Raw genomic sequence first — 20967 nt, 5'->3', positions numbered from 1 at the left:
TCACTGAGGAGCCCAGAGATGATGGCAAACGAAAACCACTTTCAGATTAGGAAAGGGAACTTAAGAATTTGCCATCAGAGACCTCATTATAGGAAATACTAAATGATTCATCAGCAATGTGAGCCCAGGCAGGAAGCAGGAAAAGCAAGAATCTGGAGACTTTATAAAATAATAATAAGGCCGTGGGTTTAAGATTTATTTAAGGTAAATATCAGTATACAAGTGGGGTGGTAAATGTGGCTCAGAGATTGTAAAGACTTTGTATGTTGCAGGAGAAATGATTAAGTTTAAGGGTTTGTTTTGTTTTTGTAAGATTTGTTTTGGGGCCCAGTGTGCTGGCACAGGCCTTTAACCCGAGCACTCAAGAGAGATCATGGTGATTCTGAGACCAGCCAGTCTTCATAAAGAATTCCATGGTTACCGGGGCTACATAGTGAGATCTTATCTCATAAAAACAGAAAAAAATAATTTTATTTATTCTACATGCATGTTTGTGTAAGTGTATGCCCCAGGCATGCCCTGTGTGGTGGACTGAGTAGGAATGACCCCTATAGACTGTAAGAATGCTTGGCCTACGGGGAGTGGCACTATCAGGGGGAATGGCTTTGTTGGAGGAGGTGTATCACTGTGTGGGGACAGGCTTTGAGGTCTTAAATGTTCAAGCTATGTCCAGTGTGGTGCACAGTCTCCATCTGATGCCTATGGATCAGATGTCTCAGCTCCTTCTCTCCAGCACCATGTCTGTCTGGATGCTGCCATGCTTCCTGCCTTGATGATAATGGGCCAAACCCCAGAAACTGTAAGCCACTCCCAATTAAATGTTTGCCTTCATAAAAGTTGCTGTGGTCACGGTGTCTCTTCACAGCAATGGAATGAAGACACCCTGCCTGCCGAATCCAAAGAAGGTGCTGAATGCCTGTGGCTGGAGTTACAGGCAGTTGTGAGAAGCCCTATGTGGGTGCTGAGAACTGAACCCAGCTCCTCTGGAAGAGCAGCAAGTGCCCTTGACCTCCAGCCCATCTCTACAGACCAGATTTTAATTTTTTTTTTTTTGAGACAGAATGTTATATAGTCCAGGCTGGCCTCAAACTTTCTATGTAACTGAGAATGACCTTGAACCTCTGATGCTCCTAATGGCAGGTGTGTGCTCTCTTGCCCCGTTCACGTGGTTCTGAGGATCTCAACCCGGGGTATCCGAGGGCCAAGAAAGCAGCCTACCTTGTGCTCCGTCCCAGCCCTGGAGCAAGGCTTTGACAGGACTCAGGTGAGTGCGCAGGTTTCTGAGGGTAATCACTAAACCCAGAAACACAACAAACCGACCGAGGATGGAGTAAAGCAAAATGGCACCTTTGTAATGCAATGAGGAAAAAATCATCAATCCAAAAGGAAGAGAAAAACAGAATTTATCAGACAAAAAAGAACCATAAAGTAAGATCAGATATTTAAGCCTAGTAGGTTTTTGTTTGTTTTGAGGCAGGTCTCTCTATATAGCCCAGGCTATCCTAGAACTCTCTTCAGATCAGGCTGGCCTTGAATTCACTGAGATCCACCTGTCTCTACCTCCAAGGTGTTGGGATTAAAGGAGAGGACCACTATGCCAGGCAACTGTAGACTCTAACAAAGGAGGTAAGCCAGGATGGGCTGTGTCCAAAGTCCTCAAGAGGTGTATTTGTGCATGCATGTCAGAAAGCTATTACTAGAGACCTGAGCTTTACAATTAGGCATGCCTGGTGTGGAGACCCAGTCTGTCTTCTGCATTACCAGGTCTTTGGCGGAGGTGGGGGTGGGATGGTGGAAGGTTAATTCTCCTTTAGAAGATACAGATGGCTTGTGCCTGCTTCAGATGGTGTCTTCGCCAGTGCTCCCTGGAACTCCCTTACACCTATGATTTGTCCTTCCTTCTCTGTTTCACATATTTTTTATCTCTCTGTTCCACTTTCACTAAGTAGATACTTTTCTAGTATATTGTTTTAATCCATTTGTTAATTCTTAACTATTTTGAACCTTCTCAAGAATTGCTCTAGGGATTATAATGGATATTTTTTTTCCCACAGTCCGCTTGAATTAATGCAAACTTAATTTTGGGACAGAGAAACTGCTCCAATATAATCTACCCTTCATCCTCTCACTTGGAGAAAGACTAGGAAGAACACTTCTGGGGGTGGGGGTGGGGCTTGCAGGGAGCATGATGAACTGTTTGTAGTGTAATTACAAGCACCAATCCAGCAGTGTAACAATCTATTACCCAGAGCCGTCAGAAGCATGAAAAGCCCAGGGCAAGGTCATGATAAACAGCAGTTTTATTGAACACTGTGCCCAAAGCTCTATACATCACACACTAATAGGATCACAGTCCCTCAGAAGTCCCCCGGGGAGGGGTGGGGGCAGGCCAGAGGACCTGTGAGCAGCTCCACAGCCCCCAGCAGCACCAGCAAGGTGCTCTCTAGGTCATGAACTGCTTTTCCTCGGCTGAGATGACATTCAGCAACTCTTGAATAGCCCTTTGCTCCTCCCCACTGCCGTAGGTTTCAGCTAGACTGAGGGCTTTCATGGAGTATTCCTTCGCCTGAAACACAATTGCAGTGCTAAGCGGAAGCAGCCTCAGGAAAGAATAACAATGAGAAACTGATTTTGTGTTTAGCTCAGAAACTGGGGAGAAGAAATCACCTTCCCTCCCCAGCCAAGGAACTCTCACCTGATTTGACCAGAAAAGGACACACAGGCGCACCTCCTTAGCAGGGTGAGAGATAGCGGGATAGTGGTGGGCCATGGGCCGTGGGCCGGGGCCAAGAGGCAGACGGCTCACTGGTGCCGCAAGTAAAATATCCCAGAGACCCCTGGGGCCCAGAATTCTGACTTGGACAGAGGCTTCATGGGATGTCTGTCTCAGGGCAGCCTCTGGGTTTCTATTCTCTCTGCCCTTTCTATTTATCAGCTGTCTGCTGCCTGCCAGGGACCGACATACACAGAAACCTGTGTCCTTGCAAACTTACACAGAGCAGGAAAGACAATAAGCACAGTGAATAAGAAAAACATGATGATACTGGGGGGTTGTTTTGAGACAGGTTCTCCCATAGCCCAGGCTGGCCTCAAATTTACTGTATAGTTGAGGATGACCTTGAACTTAATGGTCCTACTGCCTCTACTTCCTGAGTCAGGAAGCTTGGGTTAGGGGAGCACGGTGGTGGGAGAGTGGGGGTTGGGAGGGTGGCGGTGGATGGGAGGTGGGAGAGTGGGGGGTGGGAAGGTGGCGTGGATGGGGGGTGGGAGTGGGTGGCAGGTGGGCACAACATGGGCCTGAAGCAAGAGTGAGGTTGAGATATGCCCAGTGTCATCTTGAGACCAGCAAGAGTAAGGACCACTCCCTAGCTGATCTAGGCCTGCATGCCCCTGGGGGGGCCTGTAGCCCTACTGACCCCCCACTCAGCCTTGGCCAAATTACCTGGAATCGCTCTTCATGTGAATAAAGCATGTCCAGCACCTCAGCCCCGGCTAATAATGTATACAATCTCCCTGAAAACTCTACCTCCTCCCCAAGGTTTATATAGCCCTTGTTATCTGCAGGTCAAGAGGAACTTTCACAGAATGTCTAGAAGAGTTGTTTCACGTCCCACTGTAGAGAAGAGCTGTAACCCTGAGAATCCTCGGGGAGAAGGCTTTCTCTCCTAGACACTCACTGGGCTGGAACAAGTCCCATGAAGTCCCCCGCCCAGACAAGCCTTGTCCCTGTCACTCTGGCCAGGCCCGCAGTGGTGCCTGGATACTCCAAGGGCAGGAGCGAAGCAGGACCCACACCTGAACTGAGATTACATGTGTGCACCGCCACACTCAGCCGCTTATGACAGAACCTTAAGCATTCATGTATGCCAGAGAACCAGAGAAAGTGGAAAGAGACATTGACGTGCAGAGGTGGTAGTGAGTGTCCTGGGGCCTCCTGAAAAGGGAGGAGCTCAGGTGAAGAATGGCCTTGGTCAGACTGACCTGTGGCCCTGCCTGTGAGAGACCGTTCTGATTGGGGACTGATGTGGGGCCCAGGCCACTGGCAGCACCATCCCTGAAGAGGTGGGCCTGGGCTGTAGAAGGGAATGAGCCAGGAGGTATCATTCCTTCATGGTTTCTGCTTCAGTTTTGCCCTGACTTCCCTCGAAGATAGACTGTGACTGGAGGTGTAAGCTGAAATAAAAACCCTCTTCTCCACCAAGTTGCTTTTGGTCATGGTGCTTTGATACAGCAACAGGAATCAAACAAAGAGGGCGGGGACTTTGAGGTTTTAGATAGTGATGGTTTTAGACCCAGAGGAAACGAGGTGTTGACTCTCAATTTTCAGATGGGCTCTTTTGTCTAAGCACTGTCAATAAACCTAACATCCTTAGCAAGCTTTGGTGTGATGGCTTCCCCCAGGTGGACCCTGACCTGTAGAAAAGGCTATTAGCCAATGTTAATTTGAAATGTTGTTGGACACTTTTCTTACTCATTATGTCTCCCAGAATTCCAGAATTCACACCCCTCTTCTGTGCTCCCACAGTGCCCTGAGCTTCACTGTCACACTCTTGTGACCATATTGAGCTCCTTCAGACCCTTTACAGAGCACCAGGTTCCCAGTGCTTAACAAAATTTGCTGAAGAAAAGGAGGGAAGAGATGAAGTTGTGAGGAGATTGTGGAATTCCCCATGTTGCCCACACAGAAAGGCCTCACACATCCCCACCCCTCACACATGTCCCACCCTTCATATACGCCCCACCCCCACACATGCCCCCAACCCCTCACACACACCCCACCTCTTACACACGGCCCCACCCCAACACATGCCCTCCCACATGCCCCCACCCCTCATACACTCCCCACCCCCACACATGCTCCCACCTCTCACACACACACACCAACATATGCCCCCACCCCTAACACAGCCCCACCCCTCACAAATGGCCCCATCCCCCAATCCCCCCTCAACACGGCCCCACCCCTCAACATGGCCCACCCCCCAACACACGCCCCCACCCTTCACACATGCCCCCACCCCCTCACACAGCCCCACCCCCTCACACATCCCCACCCCATACATATACCCCCTACCCCCGCTTCTCCTCTATTTTTCTTTATAGCACTTTTTACTTTCTGAGATGATAGTACACATTTACATGTATAATTATAGTAGCTTATTTCCTCCAAAAGTCCTAAATTCTACAGAGAACTGATTTGTCTCATTGTTTGCTACCGTCTGCTCCATTCTGGGCAGAAAGCCTTTTAAGTGGTAGATGCTCAGAAAATACTTGAATGGATGAATCAATCAATAGCCTGTGATAGACCAGTTACTGTTTATAAGATATTGGGAACATAACCAAGCCTTTCTGTGCTTTAGTTTCCTTATCTATAAAGAAGGGATGGTAATTAAGCATGCCAGCCATGCAGAGGGCTTTGGCCAGTGGCTGGCGTCCTTTTTAACAGTTGCAGGGGAGTTCCTGTCTGCCTAAATGCTCACAGCAACAGGGAGCTGGGTACACAGCTGCCACTTCAGCCTGTACAAGGATCCTCAGAACTTTCCTGCATGCAGATGTCCCCTCCTTGAACTGCCCCCCAATTCAGTTTCTCCATGCAGCTCTGGAACATGCCTCCCCCTACCCCAGAGAGGAAATCCAGAGTCCATTACACAACCAGTGAAACCTGGACCCGGGCAGTGGGCAAAGCATAGCTGAATGGAACTTCTAGATGCTTCGCTATCTCCATCTAGACAGGAGCTGCTCTTGGGGGAGCTTACCTTTGAAAACTCCAACATCAGATAGTAAAGTATGCTCAGGGTCTTCAGAATAAGGATGCTTTTTTGGGGTGCTTTGGTGGAAGTAGACTCTTGAATGATCAGGATTGAAGTTAGGATCCGAATGGCTTCGGCTTCCTGGGCTTCATCTACAATGGAAGAGGAGAAAAGAAACACAAGTCTTGCAGGCTTGGGGGCGGGGCGAAGTGGGGGCGGGGCGAACTGGGGGCGGCTTGGTAGTTTACTGGGTAAGAAAGCTTGCTAATGTGACCACGAGGACCCCAGTTCAGAAAACCAGGTATGGCTTGTAACCCCAGGAACAGAAATAGGCTTGCTGGAGCTGGCTGCATGGGACAGGCTGCATCTACACACACACACACACACACACACACACACACTAACACCCCTGTCCTTGCTTTAGCTCTCGAACTCTGTCTAGCAGGTCAGTATTGGACCACGCCCAAAGCTGCTAAGGTTTCTATTTCAGAGGCTGAGCCCCCCTGAGCTTCTAATACAGAGAATTGGTCAGGTCAGATTCCTTGGGATCCTTCAGCCCAGCTCCAGTTGCAGCCCCGCTAATTCCTCCTCCAAAGGTCAAGACAGCTGACCAACAGCCCCAGAGACTTTTTTCTTGTTTGTTTATATTTTATTGAAACATGGTCTCATGTAACCCAGACTGGTATCAGACTTGCTATGTAGCCCAGGCTGGCTTTGGACTTCTGATCCCTCTACCTCTGCCCCTGCCTAAATGCTGGGATTATAAACAACTTCTTCCCAGAAGCTTTTGTTTCTGTGCAGCCAATTATTGTACAGCCGTTATGGGCTGGCACTGAAGAGCACATGTGTAAGTAATAAGCGGAGAGAAAGGCAAACAGCACAAACCCATGATGCTAACATGGCTTAACACGTGTGTGGCTACCCATGTGTGGCTACCTGTGTGTGGCTACCTGTGTGTGGCTATGTTTCTACTACAATGTGAATCACTTTCCTGATGAGGAAACTGAACCAGGTTGCTAACTTTCTAAACCTTAGCTTAAAGTCTTGCCTTCAAAGTCACCCTTTCAGGGCCACCCACAGATCTCTGCGTCTTCACTCTGGGACACCTGCTATGATCTGTACCTGTGACTTGTTCCTTTGTGCTGCCAATGCGCTCTGTGTCATCATTGTACCAGGAGGGGGGTGGCTCGTGAGTGGAACTAGATCCCCCTTCTCTTTACCATCTTGGAGGGCAATGGCCACACACAGTGCTACCAATATGCAGCCCTTTGCTGGGCCTTGGTGTGGGGGGATGGCTCAAGTCTTGCCCTGACACTGAGGACCTCACACCCTGAAAAGGAGGGAGACCTTGTCAGAAGGAATCAACCAGGCGACTTCTGCAGAGCTTCACTGGGCTTGTGTACGCTGGAGGGAAAACGAAGAAGCAGATGCTAGGCAGAAACCACCAGGGTTTTCTCTAAGTCTGCCCTTACCAGCCTGCTGAGGGTTGATTATGTGTGACATTGGTTCAAACTCTTTGAGCCCTATGTCTCCATCTTCTCTCCACCTCTACAATGGGGAAAGTGGTGCCGACAGGCTCTGTGAGAACAGAGTGTTAGGGAGGAAAAGCCACTCTTGGTTCGCTAGACCTGCCACTTACCCAAGCCGGTGTCATTCACAAACTGTTTGCCCAGTAAATCTGTTTGTTGGGAACGAGCCTGTAAGAGGTCTTGATAGTGACTGTTCAGATATGAATACCAAATCTCTGAGACCTGTTGGGAAAGCAGGGTGATCAGACCAGCAGGTCAGGTCAGCGTGAGCCAGTAACCAGCCAGCTGGGAACATGCTGAGCAAGGCCAGGCTTCCTGAAACTCACAGTTCTCACTCTTACTGTGCTTGGAAGCAGAGGGAGCCCTGGGAGTCCAGACGAGGTCTAGACAGGCTCATCCGGGCAGCCCTGCCTGGGTTAGGATCAATGGCTACTGTGGTAGTTCAATTAGGTTCGGTCCCCATAGACTCATGTGTTTGAATGCTTGGCCCACAGTGGGAGATGAGGCCTGGTTTGAGTAGGCGTGTCACTGTGGGGGTTGGCTTTGAGGTCTCTTAATGCTTAAGCTCTGTCCAGTGAGGAATTCTAATCTCCCGGCTGCCCTTGGATCAAGATGTGAGAACTTTCAGCCCCTTGAGCACCACGTCTGCCTGGATGTCGCCAAGCTTCCCTCCATGGTAATAATGGACTGAACCCCTCTGAACCTCTAAGCCAATCCCAAGTAAATGTTTGCCTTTATGAGAGATGCCTTGGTTCACAGCAATGGACAGTTCCTACTGTGAAGCACGTACTTATTACTTCTATCTACACGTAATGGAAGCTTAGAGAAGTTACCAACACACTTAACTTTAGGGAAAAGCAGACAAAGGCACAGCCTGGCTGCATACCCAGTCCTGTCTGGCTCCAAAGTTCCCTGGTGCTCAGCTACACCAAAAAGCACCTTTTCCTAAGAAATAGAAACCCACAGTCACAGCATGATGGCCTCCATCCCATACAGACATGGTTGCCACCTAAGTGACAATTACTGAATGGATAACTGGTGTTTCAGAGACTGAAAGTTTTTACATAGAAAGAGTTTTGGAGGCAGGCGAGAAAGTTCAGCTGAGAAAGTACTGCCTGTGCAAGCATGAGGACCCGAGTTCAAATCCCAGCACCCACTGAAAATAAGTGCAATGGCACAAGCTTGTAAATGTTGGTGTTGGGGAGCAGAGACTAGAGGACCCCTGGGGCTTCCTGGCCAACCACTGTAGTCTACTGGGTAAGAGAAACCCTGTGGATGGTGTCTGAGAAATAACACCTAAGGCAGGACTGTGACCTCTACATACAAACATACACAGCTACACACACACACACACACACACACATTTTATGCTGGGTGTGGTGGTCCAAGGCTTTAATTCTATCACTCATCAAGTAGAGTCAGAGGGATCTCTGTGAGTTTAAGGACAGCCTGGTCTATATAGTGAGTTCTAGGTCAGCCAAGACTAACTAGAGATATAATAATAATAATAATAATAATATACAAAAAACCAAACAGAGTCAACTAACCTGGGCCCACAGGAGCTCACAGAGACCGAGCCAAGCAGGGAGCCTGCATGGGCTGATCCAGGCTCTCTGCACATGATTCAGGTGTGTAGACTGGTCTGCTTGTGAGACTCCTAAGAGTGGGAGCAGGGACTGTCTGTCTCTGACTCTGCCGTCTGTCTGCCTTTGAGACCGGCTGGGCTGACCTTTCTCCATACAGGGCTCCCTCATCTAGACTTAACTGGAGAGGATCTGCCTTGACTTGCCATGGCTGTTTTACATCCAGGGAAGGCCTGCCCTTTTCTGAAGAGAAAGGGAGGAGTGGATGGGGAAGAGGAGGTCAGGGAGGGGGGACTGGGAGGAGAGAACAGAGGGGAAACTGCAGTTGGAATGTAAAATACATAGGTAAACAGACAGACAGACAGATAGACAGACACTCAGGAGGCTAGGAAGGAGCCTCAACAGTAAAGGTGACTGCGGCCAAGTATGATCATGAGAACTCCATTTCCCGCCCACATGGGGGAGGGGAAACTTCAGTGTGACATAGAGCATGCGCACAGGCACTAACAGTTAATATAATATATATTATATATATATATATATAAGCATAATTTTATTTTATTTTATTTTTACATGGCAGCAGTATAGGGGAATACCAGGACAGGGAAGTGAGAAGGGGTGGATTGGGGAATAGGCGGAGGGAAAAGGGCTTATGGGACTTTCAGGGAGGGGGGATCTAGGAAAGGGGAAATCATTTGAAATGAAAATAAAGAATATATCAAATAAAAAAAAGAAACAATATTTAACTATATTCAATATAAAATACTCACAAAGTATTATAAACGTTTATATATCCCAATCCCTTTCCTAAGGGATAACATAAAACACGATGAGTATTTGGAATAGACGCTATAAAAAAGCATAATTTTAAAAACTTAAATCTACACTTACTTATGAGGGGGTGGGGAGCTGGGGTGCAGGTGCTGCAACATGCATGGGGAGGTCAGAGGTCACCATTCAGGAGTTGGTTCTTTCCTTCTACCAGGTGGGCCCTGGATCAAACTCAGGGTCAGACCTGGGGGCACCATACTTTATCCGTAGAGTCATTCCACACAATGAATTTTAAAATATTTTCTTGTTCTTTGACCTTTTGAGAGGCCATTATCGTCTCAATGTTCTACCTTTGGCCAGACAGTGGTGGAAGTCAGAGGCAGGTAGATTTCTGGAAATTCAAAGCTAGCCTTGTCTACAAAGCAAGTTCCAGAACAGCCAGGGATATACAGAGAAATCTTGTCTTGGAAAAACAAAGTGAAATTTAAAAATAAATGAAATCAAGTTTTTCCTTTTTTTTTTTTTTTTTTTTTTGGTTTTTTTTTTTGGGGGGGGTTCTTTGTTTTGTTTTGTTTTGTTTTTTGTTTTTGGCTTTTTGGTTTTTTTGGTTTTTTGAGACAGGGTTTGTGTAGCCCTGGCTGTCCTGGAACTCACTCTGTAGACTAGGCTGGCCTCCAACTCAGAAATCCACCTGCCTCTGCCTCCCAAGTGCTGGGATTAAAGGCGTGTGCCACCACTGCCCAGCTAAATTTTTCCTTCTCTATTGTATCCCTCCATATGCCTACCTTGTTGGCCGTATGGGTATGACAGAGCGAAAGTACCTCGTGGACTGGCTGTGTAAGCTGACTGAGGTCAGCCTCTGAGCATCTCTGCTGTAGCTTTCTCCGCAGTGGCCGGGCATGAGTGCCAGGGTTAAGGTCCCACATTCCCCCCAGCTTACCTTTGTATACAGTGTGTCAGCCAGCTCCATTTTCTTAAGGCCATAGAAAATGTTGGCCAGGTGGAAATAGCCTCCTGAGGTCCTGACATCTTCTGTCCCATATGCACAACTGGCAAAATAAATCTATCACAGGAATAAGAGAAGGCACCTGAGTCCCTCGAAAACCATTTAATTGGTGAAAAGAAAAAAGGAGAAAAAGAAGGTTTGTGACCAGAACACACAGAAAAAGCCTTAATTGCAGCCTGATGTGAAAATGGACTAGGGACCTGAGCAGACGTTTCTCTAAGAGACACATGGATGGTTAATAAGCATGTGACAGGTGCGAGACACTGACTGTCATTCAAGGAAAGCAAAACAAAATCACAGCAGTCTCATCCCTCTTCATAGCCAGTAGGACAGCTATCTTCAAAAGGAAACTGGCAAGACAGCTGGGGAAATAAAAGCCCACACATGGCTGGGACGGATGAAAATGTTAGCGTCTCTGGCCAGCAGCTAGTCAGATCCTCAAAGGGCTAAACATGGAATTCCTGTGGCCTAGGAACTCGTACCTTCCCAAGAAAAATGGGCACACATGTCCACGTGTGAACAGACTGGTTCATGAACATCTGTCACAGTCATTCTTAACAGTCCCAGGGCAGAAACAGCATACACATCCAGTGTCTCAAGAGTGGACAAATGACCTGTGCCCTAGTCAAGATAGACTGCCACTTGACAGCAGAAGACATGAGCTGTGGCTCAGCAGTGGATGGTCTATAAGCACTATGCAGGGTGAGGGCAGTCAGAGACTCTAGACTCTGCCTGCAATTCTCCCTCTATAAGGAGATGCGCCACCACGTGCTGTGGTAGCACACATCTTTAACCCCAGCCCTCGGGAAGCAGAGGCAGGCAGATCTCTGGGAGGTCGAGACCAGTCTGGTCTATATAGTGAGTTTCAGGATAGCCAGGGTTACACTAAAAACTCCATCTCAAAAGGAGGAGGAGGAAGAAGAGGAGGAGGATAAATAAGAAGAAATGAAAGAAAAAAGGAAGGAAGGAAGGAAGGAAGGAAGGAAGGAAGGAAGGAAGGAAGGAAGGAAGGAAGGAAGGAAGACCCATGGAGACAGGCTGGCTGCCTGGGGTTGGGATTTGAATGGCAGTGGCTGCAAAGGGAAATGAGGGGCTTCTTTGGAGGGATGGAAATGTGCTCCTGGTTGTGCAGCGCTGTCAATGCACTAAAACTCACTGAAGCTGACACGTGAAAATGGGGGATTTTATAGTTTGTGTCAGTGAAGTGTTCATTTAAGGAGGAGGAAGAACTATAGGTGTGATATCAAATATCTGTAATCCCAACATTCAGGAGGCGGAAGCAGGATGGTGCTGAGTTCAAGATCAACCTGAAGTATATAATAACATCTTGTCTCAAAAAGATGTCTAGAGACAGTGTAGCATGCACCTTTAATCTCAGCACTAAGAAGGCAGAAGCAGGTGGATCTCTATGAGTCTGAAGTCAGCTAGGATACATAGTGAGACCCTGTTTAAAAAGAAAACAACAACAAGTGTGAGTGTGTGTGCACGTGTGTGTGTGTGTGTGTGTGTGTACTCAGGAAACATGGTTTTGAGGTTTTGATCTAATTTCTGATTGTGGGGTCAGCACAAGACAGAATGTGCCTCTACTTATTTAACTGAAGGATGTGGGGGCAGGGTAGAGAACAAACATAAATGAGGAAAAGTCGCCAGGCATGGCCACGCATGCCTTTAAGGCCAGCATCCCCGAGGCAGAGGCAGGCAGATCTCTTTGAGTTCAAGGCCAGTATGGTCATCATATCAAATTCCAGGACTATATAATAAAGTATTGGTTAAGAGCTTGGATAGAAACAGATGACATGGGGCTGCCTGAAGTCACTTAATGGAAGAGTGACTGCAAATGTGGAAGTCACAAAAGCAAGAGGGCCAATGGAGCACCAAGAAGGGCAATGGCAAGGAGCTATTGCCATCCCTGTGCCTCAGAAAACCAGCCGAGTCAGCACAGGTAACAGAGACCAGCCAGAGCTGGGGCCGCGGCCTCCAGACAGGAGCTTTATCCAAAGAGGAAAGCTGACTGCTTCTGCCAGAACTGGGGTGGGTCCACCCGCCCCTCCCCCACTGTGTCTCCACATGCCTGTCCCCTGCTGTGCAATCCCTAGCAAAGTCAGACAGATGGCATCTAGGACAACCGTGGAGGTTAGCCTCCTAGGGCACAGGGTGGCACACAGGTGGCCTCGAGGTACAGGGAAGAGTCTAAGGCAACTGCAGAGGCAGGCAGCCAGAGGGAAGGAAGGCTGCCTGCCTGGAAGAGGTGACTGTGGAGACCAGAAAGGGCCCATGGGAGCGCAGCATGACCCGCCTAATTGGGATCAGGTGCAGGAGCTCTGTCTGATACTATTTTCCAGCCTCAAAATTCGACTAGGAACTCCCTAACTCAGAAGAACAGCTCACCTGACTCCCGCATCTCACATTTGTACAGTTTATAGATTGTAAGTGCTTTCTTATAGATCTAGCTCATTTAAATTCAATAACCACACTCTGAAGAAGAGACGTTAATATTATTTTAACAAATAGCCACAAAGTCCAGTGCGTACAATATTCTATTATTAATCTCTGCAACGTGCTGATGCGGTTGGAACCGGTTTATGATTTGTGTCTTACATGTGATGAGAAAGGTTAAATAATTTGTCACAGAACTAGCAGAGCTGGAAACAGAAGCACAACCCTTCTCTTAGCACTGTGCAGCTCTGTCTTTTTTGGTTAGCCTCAGACAACGAGGGGGGGGGGGAGATGGAGCCTAGCCACATTTGCATAGCCAGGAGGTAGAAAGGCTTGAACTGGGGTCATTAGAGCTGAGTTCTTGCTGCTGCTCCAAGATGGTCAGTATGAGCAGTAGGTGCTAGGAAAATGCTCAGCTAAGAGAAGCACTAAGCAGAGCCCTTCTTGGAAATACCCCAGTGTTTTAAGTGAGCTCGCTCACGTCGTTAGCCAGATGGTACCGGGCTTCCTCCATGTTCTTCTTGGCTATGTAGAGAAGGCCCAGGTTCCGATGCAGCAAAGAGTGGGTGGCGTTACTACAGTCAGTTGACTTGAGGACTGTCCATTGGGCTTGGGATAGATATTCTTCAGCCTGCACTATCCGGCCCAGACCTGCCAAAAGTCAGTTAGTAAAGAAGTATAAGCCAGGCATGGTGGTGCATGCCTTTAGTTCCAGCACTGGGGAAGCAGAGGCAGGAGGAGTTCCTGGAGTTCCAGTACAGCTAAGGCTCTGTAGAAATTATCTAAAACAAACAAACAAAAACCAAAAATAAACAAATAAATAAATAAATAAAATGCATATTTTAACTAAAAAATATATGATGATATGTGGGTTATCATACATTGGCTCATTCATTGATATAAATATTTTTTGGTGCCCAAAGTTGCTCATGAATGTTCCTAGGAATCCATCTGTAGCAGATGCTCATCAGTTGATAAGCATACCTTACTCATGAGTGGACTGTGATTAGTCATAAAAAGAATATTGCCTGTATACACGCTACAGAGAGGACGGCTTGAAAACAGCATGCTAAGTGAGAGAAGCCAGCCGCCAAAAGTCACATATTGTCAGACTCCACTTATGGGAAATGTCCAGAACAGGCACACACAGAAGGAAGGGACTTAGTTGTGGGAGTACATCAGAGAGAGGAAGGAGTGTGCATGATTAAGAAGGAGCAATTATGAACAATTATATGGAATTTTAAAGCTGATGGAATGTTCTGGAATTAGATAGTAGTGAGTTATACAACCTTTTGAATATATAACCTTCTGATATATTACATTGTACCTTAAAAGGATGAACTCTCAGACTGTGAATTCTCTCTTTCTATAGATATTCACAACATAGAGAGAGAAAGAGAGAGAGAGAAAGAGAGAGACTAGGGTTTCAATATGTATTTACTTATTTATTTATTTAGGTGGCTTTTTGTTTTGCTTTGCTTTAGACAGGGTCTTTGTAGCTCTGGTCTTGAACTCTGTGTCAACCAGAATGACTTTGAACTCATAGGGATCCTCCTGCCTCTGCCTCCTCAGTGCTGGGAAATAAGGTGTGCACCACCAGGCCAGGTGTGTGCCAGGCCTTTACAAGGATTTATTTTATTTTGATTATGTGTATGTGGGGTGGGGTAAGTGCACTGCATACTGGTTCTTGGGGAGGACAGAAATATGATGTTAAATTCTCTGGAACTACAACCAGTTATGAGACATCTAACAAGGTCACTAGAAACTTAAGTTCTGTGTAGGTCCCAGAGATAGACCTCAGGGTGTCTTGCTTTGGGTATGTCATGTCTTTTTAACTGCTGAGCTATCTCTGCATCTCGTTTGTTTGTTTGTCTGTTTGTTTGTTTTTTGAGACAGGGTTTCTCTGTGCAGCCCTGGCTGTCCTGAACTCACTTTGTAGACCAGGCTGGCCTCAAACACAGAAATCTGCCTGCCTCTGCCACCCAAGTGCACCACCGCCCATCTCTGCATTTCTTTTTAAGTCACGCACTCAGAAACTTCTTCCTCTTGTCCTGCTTTTCCTGAGCGCTCGGCTCACTCCGTTGCTAGTTATAGATTTAGTCTGGCTCTCTGAACCCGAAGCCTTGTGGTGCATTCTCCCCAGCATGCTGTTTCCTTCAGGACTGATGTTTGTTTACATGCAGTTGCAGCGCAGCCTCGAGATCTTCTTTAGCACTGCCACCTTGAGAAGACCCAGGCAGAGAGACTCTCGGGTACTAGGAATATGAGTAATAGACAAACATGCCTGCTGATGAAACACCCAGCTCCGTAAAATAATGACTGGCCAATGGTCTCTGAATGTCAAAAGAGCCAAGGGAAAGCTGAGAGACTATTTTAACCAATGGCAGTAAGATTTAACCAAGAGAGGAAAGATTTAACCAATGGCAGTAAGAAAGGAAATGTGTCTGAGTTGTGACTCTTTTGGATTCTATAACTTCGGGGGCTATAAACATACTTTTGGAGAAGCCTGATTGGAAGGCTTACTGTGCTTGTATAGGGGAGTCTGATGGAAAATGTACACTAGAGAGTTCCAGACACAGGGACCCCTTGACAGTTTACTGTAAGGCTTGGACAGGGCACTTATACTATACTAACAACAGCTTGACCTCACTTTTTATTTTCAAAGGTGGGACTTGAACCTAGTACTCTACGTATACTAGGTAATATGCTTTGCTGCTGAGCTATAGTCCTGGTCTGGAGAATGATATTCAAAATGATATCTATTAAGATGTACATGGGGGCTGGAGAGATGGCTCAGCAGTTAAGAGCACCGACTGCTCTTCCGAAGGTCCTGAGTTCAAATCCCAGAAGCCACCATCTGTAATGAGATCTGATGCCCTCTTCTGGTGTGTCTGAAGACAGCTACAGTGTACTTACATAATAATAAATAATTAATCTTGCAGGGTGTTGGCGGCGCACGCCTTTAATCCCAGTACTTGGGAGGCAGAGGCAGGAGGATTTCTGAGTTTGAGGCCAGCCTGGTCTACAGAGTGAGTTCCAGGACAGCCGGAGCTACACAGAGATGTACATGGTGCCTAAGACACTGTAGATGCTCATCTGTGGCCACCAGGCAGGTGCCTGCTAAGCCTGTGCTCTCACTGTCAGGATGGCGGGTCCTCATTTCATTTTTGTTTGTTTGTTTTTTGGATTTTTAGATTTTTGGATTTTTTTGAGACAGGGATTCTCTGTATAGCCTTGGCTGTCCTAGAACTCACTCTGTAGACCAGGCTGGCCTCGAACTCAGAAATCTGCCTGCCTCTACCTCCCAGAGTGCTGGGATTACAGGCATGCGCCACCACCGCCCGGCCGGGTCCCCATTTCTAAACTATGACTTTGACCCCAGAGAACAAGGGTAGATGCTACATTCCAACTAAGTTAACAAAGTTCTGTCCTCTGGGAATTTGTAAGAGAAATCAGATGCTAAGCCATCTCTTCTTCTCAACTTGAATCCAGAGAACATGCAGCTGTATCTAGATCTGATATCTGAGGATAACTGTCTCCTGCAGTGAGGAGATGATGTTAATATTGTTCTACAGAAAGGTACCCTGAAATAGATACATATAGCAGAGCAGAGACAAGAAAGAGGGCTGGGGTGTGGCTGAGTTGGTAGAGTGTCGGCCTACCATGTATGAAGACCTGGGCTCATAGTTTTGGCCTGAAATCTCAGCACTGGAAGGAAGAGTTTGGGGGGGGGGGCCAGGAGAATCAGAAGTTCAAAGTCACCCCTTAAGCTACCTAGTGAGTTTGAGGTCAGCCTGACTTTTGTAAGGGGCACTTTAAAAAGGAGAGGGAAAAGAAGGGACACAGGAGAGAGAATGAGAGCCCAGCCAATTTCCTATACCCCCACCCACCCCAGGGACACTCCAACAACCTAACTGCCGTCTTCCCTTTGACCCGGTCAGCTTGAGTGGATTTCTTTTTGTTGTTTTGTTTGTTTGTTTTGTTTTGTTTGTGACAGAGTCTCCCTATGTAGTCCAAGCTGTCCTAGAACTCTCTATGTAGACAAGGGTGGCCTCCCACCTCTGCCTCTCCAGGACTGGGATTAAAGGTGAATGACACCAAGCCCAGCTTGAGTGGATTTCTGTCAGCTGTGTCCATAGCCTTCACGCCCTTATGCCAGCCTTCACCCCAACCCTCCTCATCCACAAAGGGTGTCTTGCCCCTGTCCAGGATCAATCCAGCACTTCAACAGGCTCCAGGGTCTAAAGTTGTTCCACTCACCAAGGCTGGCCTCAGCCAGGAGCAGGTAAGCAGGCACGAGCTCAACTGAGCTCAGGCCGTGCACGTTCATGCGGAAGCGAAGGGAATGCAAAGCCGCAGGCACAGCATCTTCATGTCGTCCTTCAAAGAGATACTTCTGGGCCACGGTGTAGCAGAATTCAATCAAGTGCTTCTGTGGAAGGCAGAAACAGGCATCCTGAGGCTCGGCAAAAGGCAAGGTGGAAACACAGGTGAAGCTGATGTCGGGCTGAAGGGACTTCGTGAGCCTGCCTGTACTAGGTGGGCATGAGCGTCAGGGGTGGAGTGGATAAAAATGCAGACTTGGGACAGTGAGGCCAAGGTCCAGAAACAGACATCTTTCATTATAGTTCAAAACTCGGCAAACAGGAGTGTTGGACACGAGCTCTCAGATGAACAGCACACGTCAATCCTATAGTTCTTTTCATTGTTGTATTTCTTTACTTTTTAAAGACAGAGTCCTTTGTAGTCCAGGATAGCCTCAAACTCACTGTGTGGGTGAGCATGTGCCAGCACCCAGTTTTACGTGATGTCAAAGCTCAAACCTAAGGCCTGATGCCTGCTAGCCAAGCCCATACCAACTAACGTACATCCTGGACTAATTTCAATAAAACTTTAATTCAGCAAAGCTATAGATAACACAAGACAATGCCTTTATACCCTAATATAGTCTTTTTTATTCACTCATATTTTAAGTATCTGATTATGCCAGTGCAGTGGTTCTCAACCTTCCTAATTCTGTAACACTTCAATACAGTTCATGTTATGGTGACCCCCCCAACCATAAAATTACTTTCATTGCTACTTTATAACTGTAATTTTGCTACTGTTATGAATCATGATGTAAATATTTTTAGAGACAGAGGTATGCCAAAGGGGTGGCTTTTATTTCCTCAAAGAAAGTGATAAGCTGAGAGCCATACCCAAGTTTTATGAATACACGGCTTAGGTCGAGCCCAGAGTGTTCCCATCTATCCCTAGGCTTAGGCCTGGAGGCTCTAGGCTCTGTCCAATCTAATCTCCTGCGAGTCAGGGCCTTGAAGACTTCAGCTTCCAGCCTCTGTCTGCTAACCTAGGCCTAGAATGTTTCAGCCTGTGAGACTTACTGCTGAATAAACTTACTTTTTCTAGTTCTTTCTGAACTCTGGTTGGCTCAAAATTCCTCTCCACGCTGACTGATTCAGCTTGGCTTCTCTTGGCTTCTAACTAAATTGCTTTCCTTGGAAAAGACTGCTTCTGAATTGCACCAAACTAACTGCTCAGAACTGAACTGACTGAACTGAACCGAACTGTTTCCCCCTCGCTGCTCTTAAGTAGCCTCTCCCATCGGTTCTCCTGAGAGTTGGACTTTCTCTGACTCATTCTGTCATATTTTTCTCTGATTCATCACTTTGTCTGACCCTCAATAAGACAAGATTGTTTAGGATTAGAGGGGTGTACTAAAGGCAGGTCTGTATTACAGCCAGATGGATCAAAGATATGAACTAAAGGTATGTCTATATTCTAGCTGGAGGAATTAAAGGTGTGGAGCATGTCTGCATTCCAACCAGATCATATCTTTGGATATGATTCCCTCATCAGAGCAACCATCTTCCTGGATTAAAATTCCTCTACAGTCTTATCACTGTACTTGACACATGGATTCTATGGACTGAACTGTCTCTCACAAGAAGTCGTGTGCTGAAGCTTTAAACCCTAATCCTACAGGCTTTGATGGCAGTTTGGGTAAAATGCCATCCAAAGAGGTGGTTAAATTAGGATTTTAATCACATTTTGTGTGTGTCCATGTGCAGCACAATGCATGTGTAGAGGTCAAAGGACAGCTGGAAATCAGTTCTCTCCTTTGATCATGTGGGTTCTAGGGATCAAGTTTAGGTTGTCAGGCTCGGCAGAAAACTCTTTCCCACTGAGCCATCCTACCAGCCCTGACTGCTGTCTTTATAAGAAGAAACCGGACAGACACAGAGATACCAGTGATGTGTACAACAAATGGAAGACCCAGTGAGAACTCAGCAAGAAGGTAGCCATCCATCATCCAGGAAGAGAGGTCTCAGAAGACACCAAATCTGGGTCTCCAAAGATGGCTTGGTCAGTAAAGTCTCATGAGCATGGGCACCTGAGTTCTGTAAGGGGAGGTTCTGATACTAAGGTCTGGTTCCCTAATTGGTGCTTGATTTGTCAATAAAGAAGGACAGGAGCCAGTTGCTGGATGAAAGGTACAAGTGGGACTTTTGGATCCCAAGAGAAAAAGGAGATGCAGGGAAGGAGAGAAGGGGCTTCTCTGCCACACTTTGTAGAAATAAGGATGTAGCAATCATGTAGGCCTGGGAAGAGCTAGGATCTGAAGCCTCTACTATGGGGGGGGGGCAAAGATGTTTGGTAGGGGCTAATTGGAACAAGCTACTACTATGTTTAGGGCAGAAGGAGAGCCAGAGATAATAAATTGGTAAGATATTTGTGCCCAGCAATTGTGCCTAGCAGGCAAGTTAAGGTAACAAAGTGTATTTTTTATCCCCAGATTCAAAAGAAAGCTGGGTTAGGGCTGCTTGTGATCAATCCCAGAGCTAAGCCAGGCGGAACAAAAGGGAGGGTGGGGTGGGGGGTCAGGAGGGAAGGGAGGTTTGGTAGCAAAGCAGCTCTGGGGCAAAGACCGCAGTAATGTGGTTTTTTAAAACTACACTCAAATTTAATACCCAGAAACCATGTAAAAAAGCTAGGCAGAGTGGGCACGCTTGCTCTCCCAGCACTGAAGGGGCACCTGTAGGCAGAGCCCTGGGGTTCACTGTCCAGCTAGACTAACCTGCCTGGTAAAACCCAGCCCTGTCAGAGACCGTTTTAAAAAATTAAAGTCAAGCCGGGTAGTGGTGGTGCATGCCTGCAATCCCAGCACTCTGGGAGGCAGAGGCAGGTGGATTTCTGAGTTTGAGGCCAGCCTGGTCTACAGAGTGAGTTCCAGGGCTATACAGAGAAACCCTGTCTCTAAAAAAAACCTAATCCAAAAAAAACAAAACAAAACAAAAAGTCAAAACCAAGGTAAATAGCTCCTGAAGAAGGACACCTGAGGTTGTCTTCTGGCATCCATCTGCAACTCAAGCATATGTGTGCACCCAAAGATTCACAGAGCTGGGGGAGGACGAAGGACGTGGGTGGGGGAGAGAGGACAAGGGAGGATGGAATGAGAGGGGAGGGGGAGGTGCAAACCTCCACTTGGACTTTCAGTCTCCTGCAGAGTTGAGAAGATGAGCGTCTGTGGCTTGTAGCACGCTTGGCCTTATGGCCACCCAAGCAAACCAGTCCAGTGGGTGTTCAGTGAAACCACAGGAAGCGACCCAGACTGGAACGTAAAGACCAAGGCCCTGCCCTCACCGTTACCGGCTGTAGGACTTGCCTGTCGCCTCTGCAGCTGCTGCAGACCATGCTGCCTCTCTTCCTCTGAGTTGTAGAAGGGCATGGTGGTGCGCAGAGGAATTAGCAGCTGGCATATCTTCGCATGGATGCTGCCCCAATCAGCCTTCTGATGCACAGGACCGCTGACAACAGAAACACACTGTGTTAGCTTGATCTTTGCCTCCTTCCAGCTCCAAATTCTAGAAAAGTCAGTTCAACCCAAACCT

General features: G+C 47.3%; 1 protein-coding gene across 2 annotated transcripts in view; it reads right to left on the bottom strand.

Annotated features, from left to right (window-relative positions):
• Window positions 1–2362: 2362 nt before the first annotated feature.
• Zmynd12 (zinc finger MYND-type containing 12) overlaps window positions 2363–20967 on the bottom strand; it is a 29508-nt gene continuing 10903 nt past the window's right edge. Inside the window, exons 2-8 of one of the 2 annotated variants that reach the window (XM_052175660.1) lie at window positions 20742–20883; window positions 17336–17507; window positions 13557–13726; window positions 10574–10696; window positions 7390–7501; window positions 5757–5902; window positions 2363–2566 (exon numbers count right to left, since the gene is read on the bottom strand). In XM_052175660.1, the coding sequence (XP_052031620.1) occupies window positions 2444–2566; window positions 5757–5902; window positions 7390–7501; window positions 10574–10696; window positions 13557–13726; window positions 17336–17507; window positions 20742–20883 (988 nt within the window). In that variant the 3' untranslated portion in view covers window positions 2363–2443. Of the gene's footprint in view, window positions 2567–5756; window positions 5903–7389; window positions 7502–10573; window positions 10697–13556; window positions 13727–17335; window positions 17508–20741; window positions 20884–20967 lie in introns of those variants that run through there. The other variant, XM_052175661.1, reaches the window with a different exon arrangement.

The sequence above is a fragment of the Apodemus sylvaticus genome, chromosome 3 (assembly GCF_947179515.1).
Source record: "Apodemus sylvaticus chromosome 3, mApoSyl1.1, whole genome shotgun sequence".
Lineage (NCBI taxonomy): Eukaryota > Metazoa > Chordata > Mammalia > Rodentia > Muridae > Apodemus > Apodemus sylvaticus.
The sequence above is the reverse complement of the archived record's forward strand: the minus strand, read 5'-3'. Positions and strand labels throughout refer to the sequence as shown.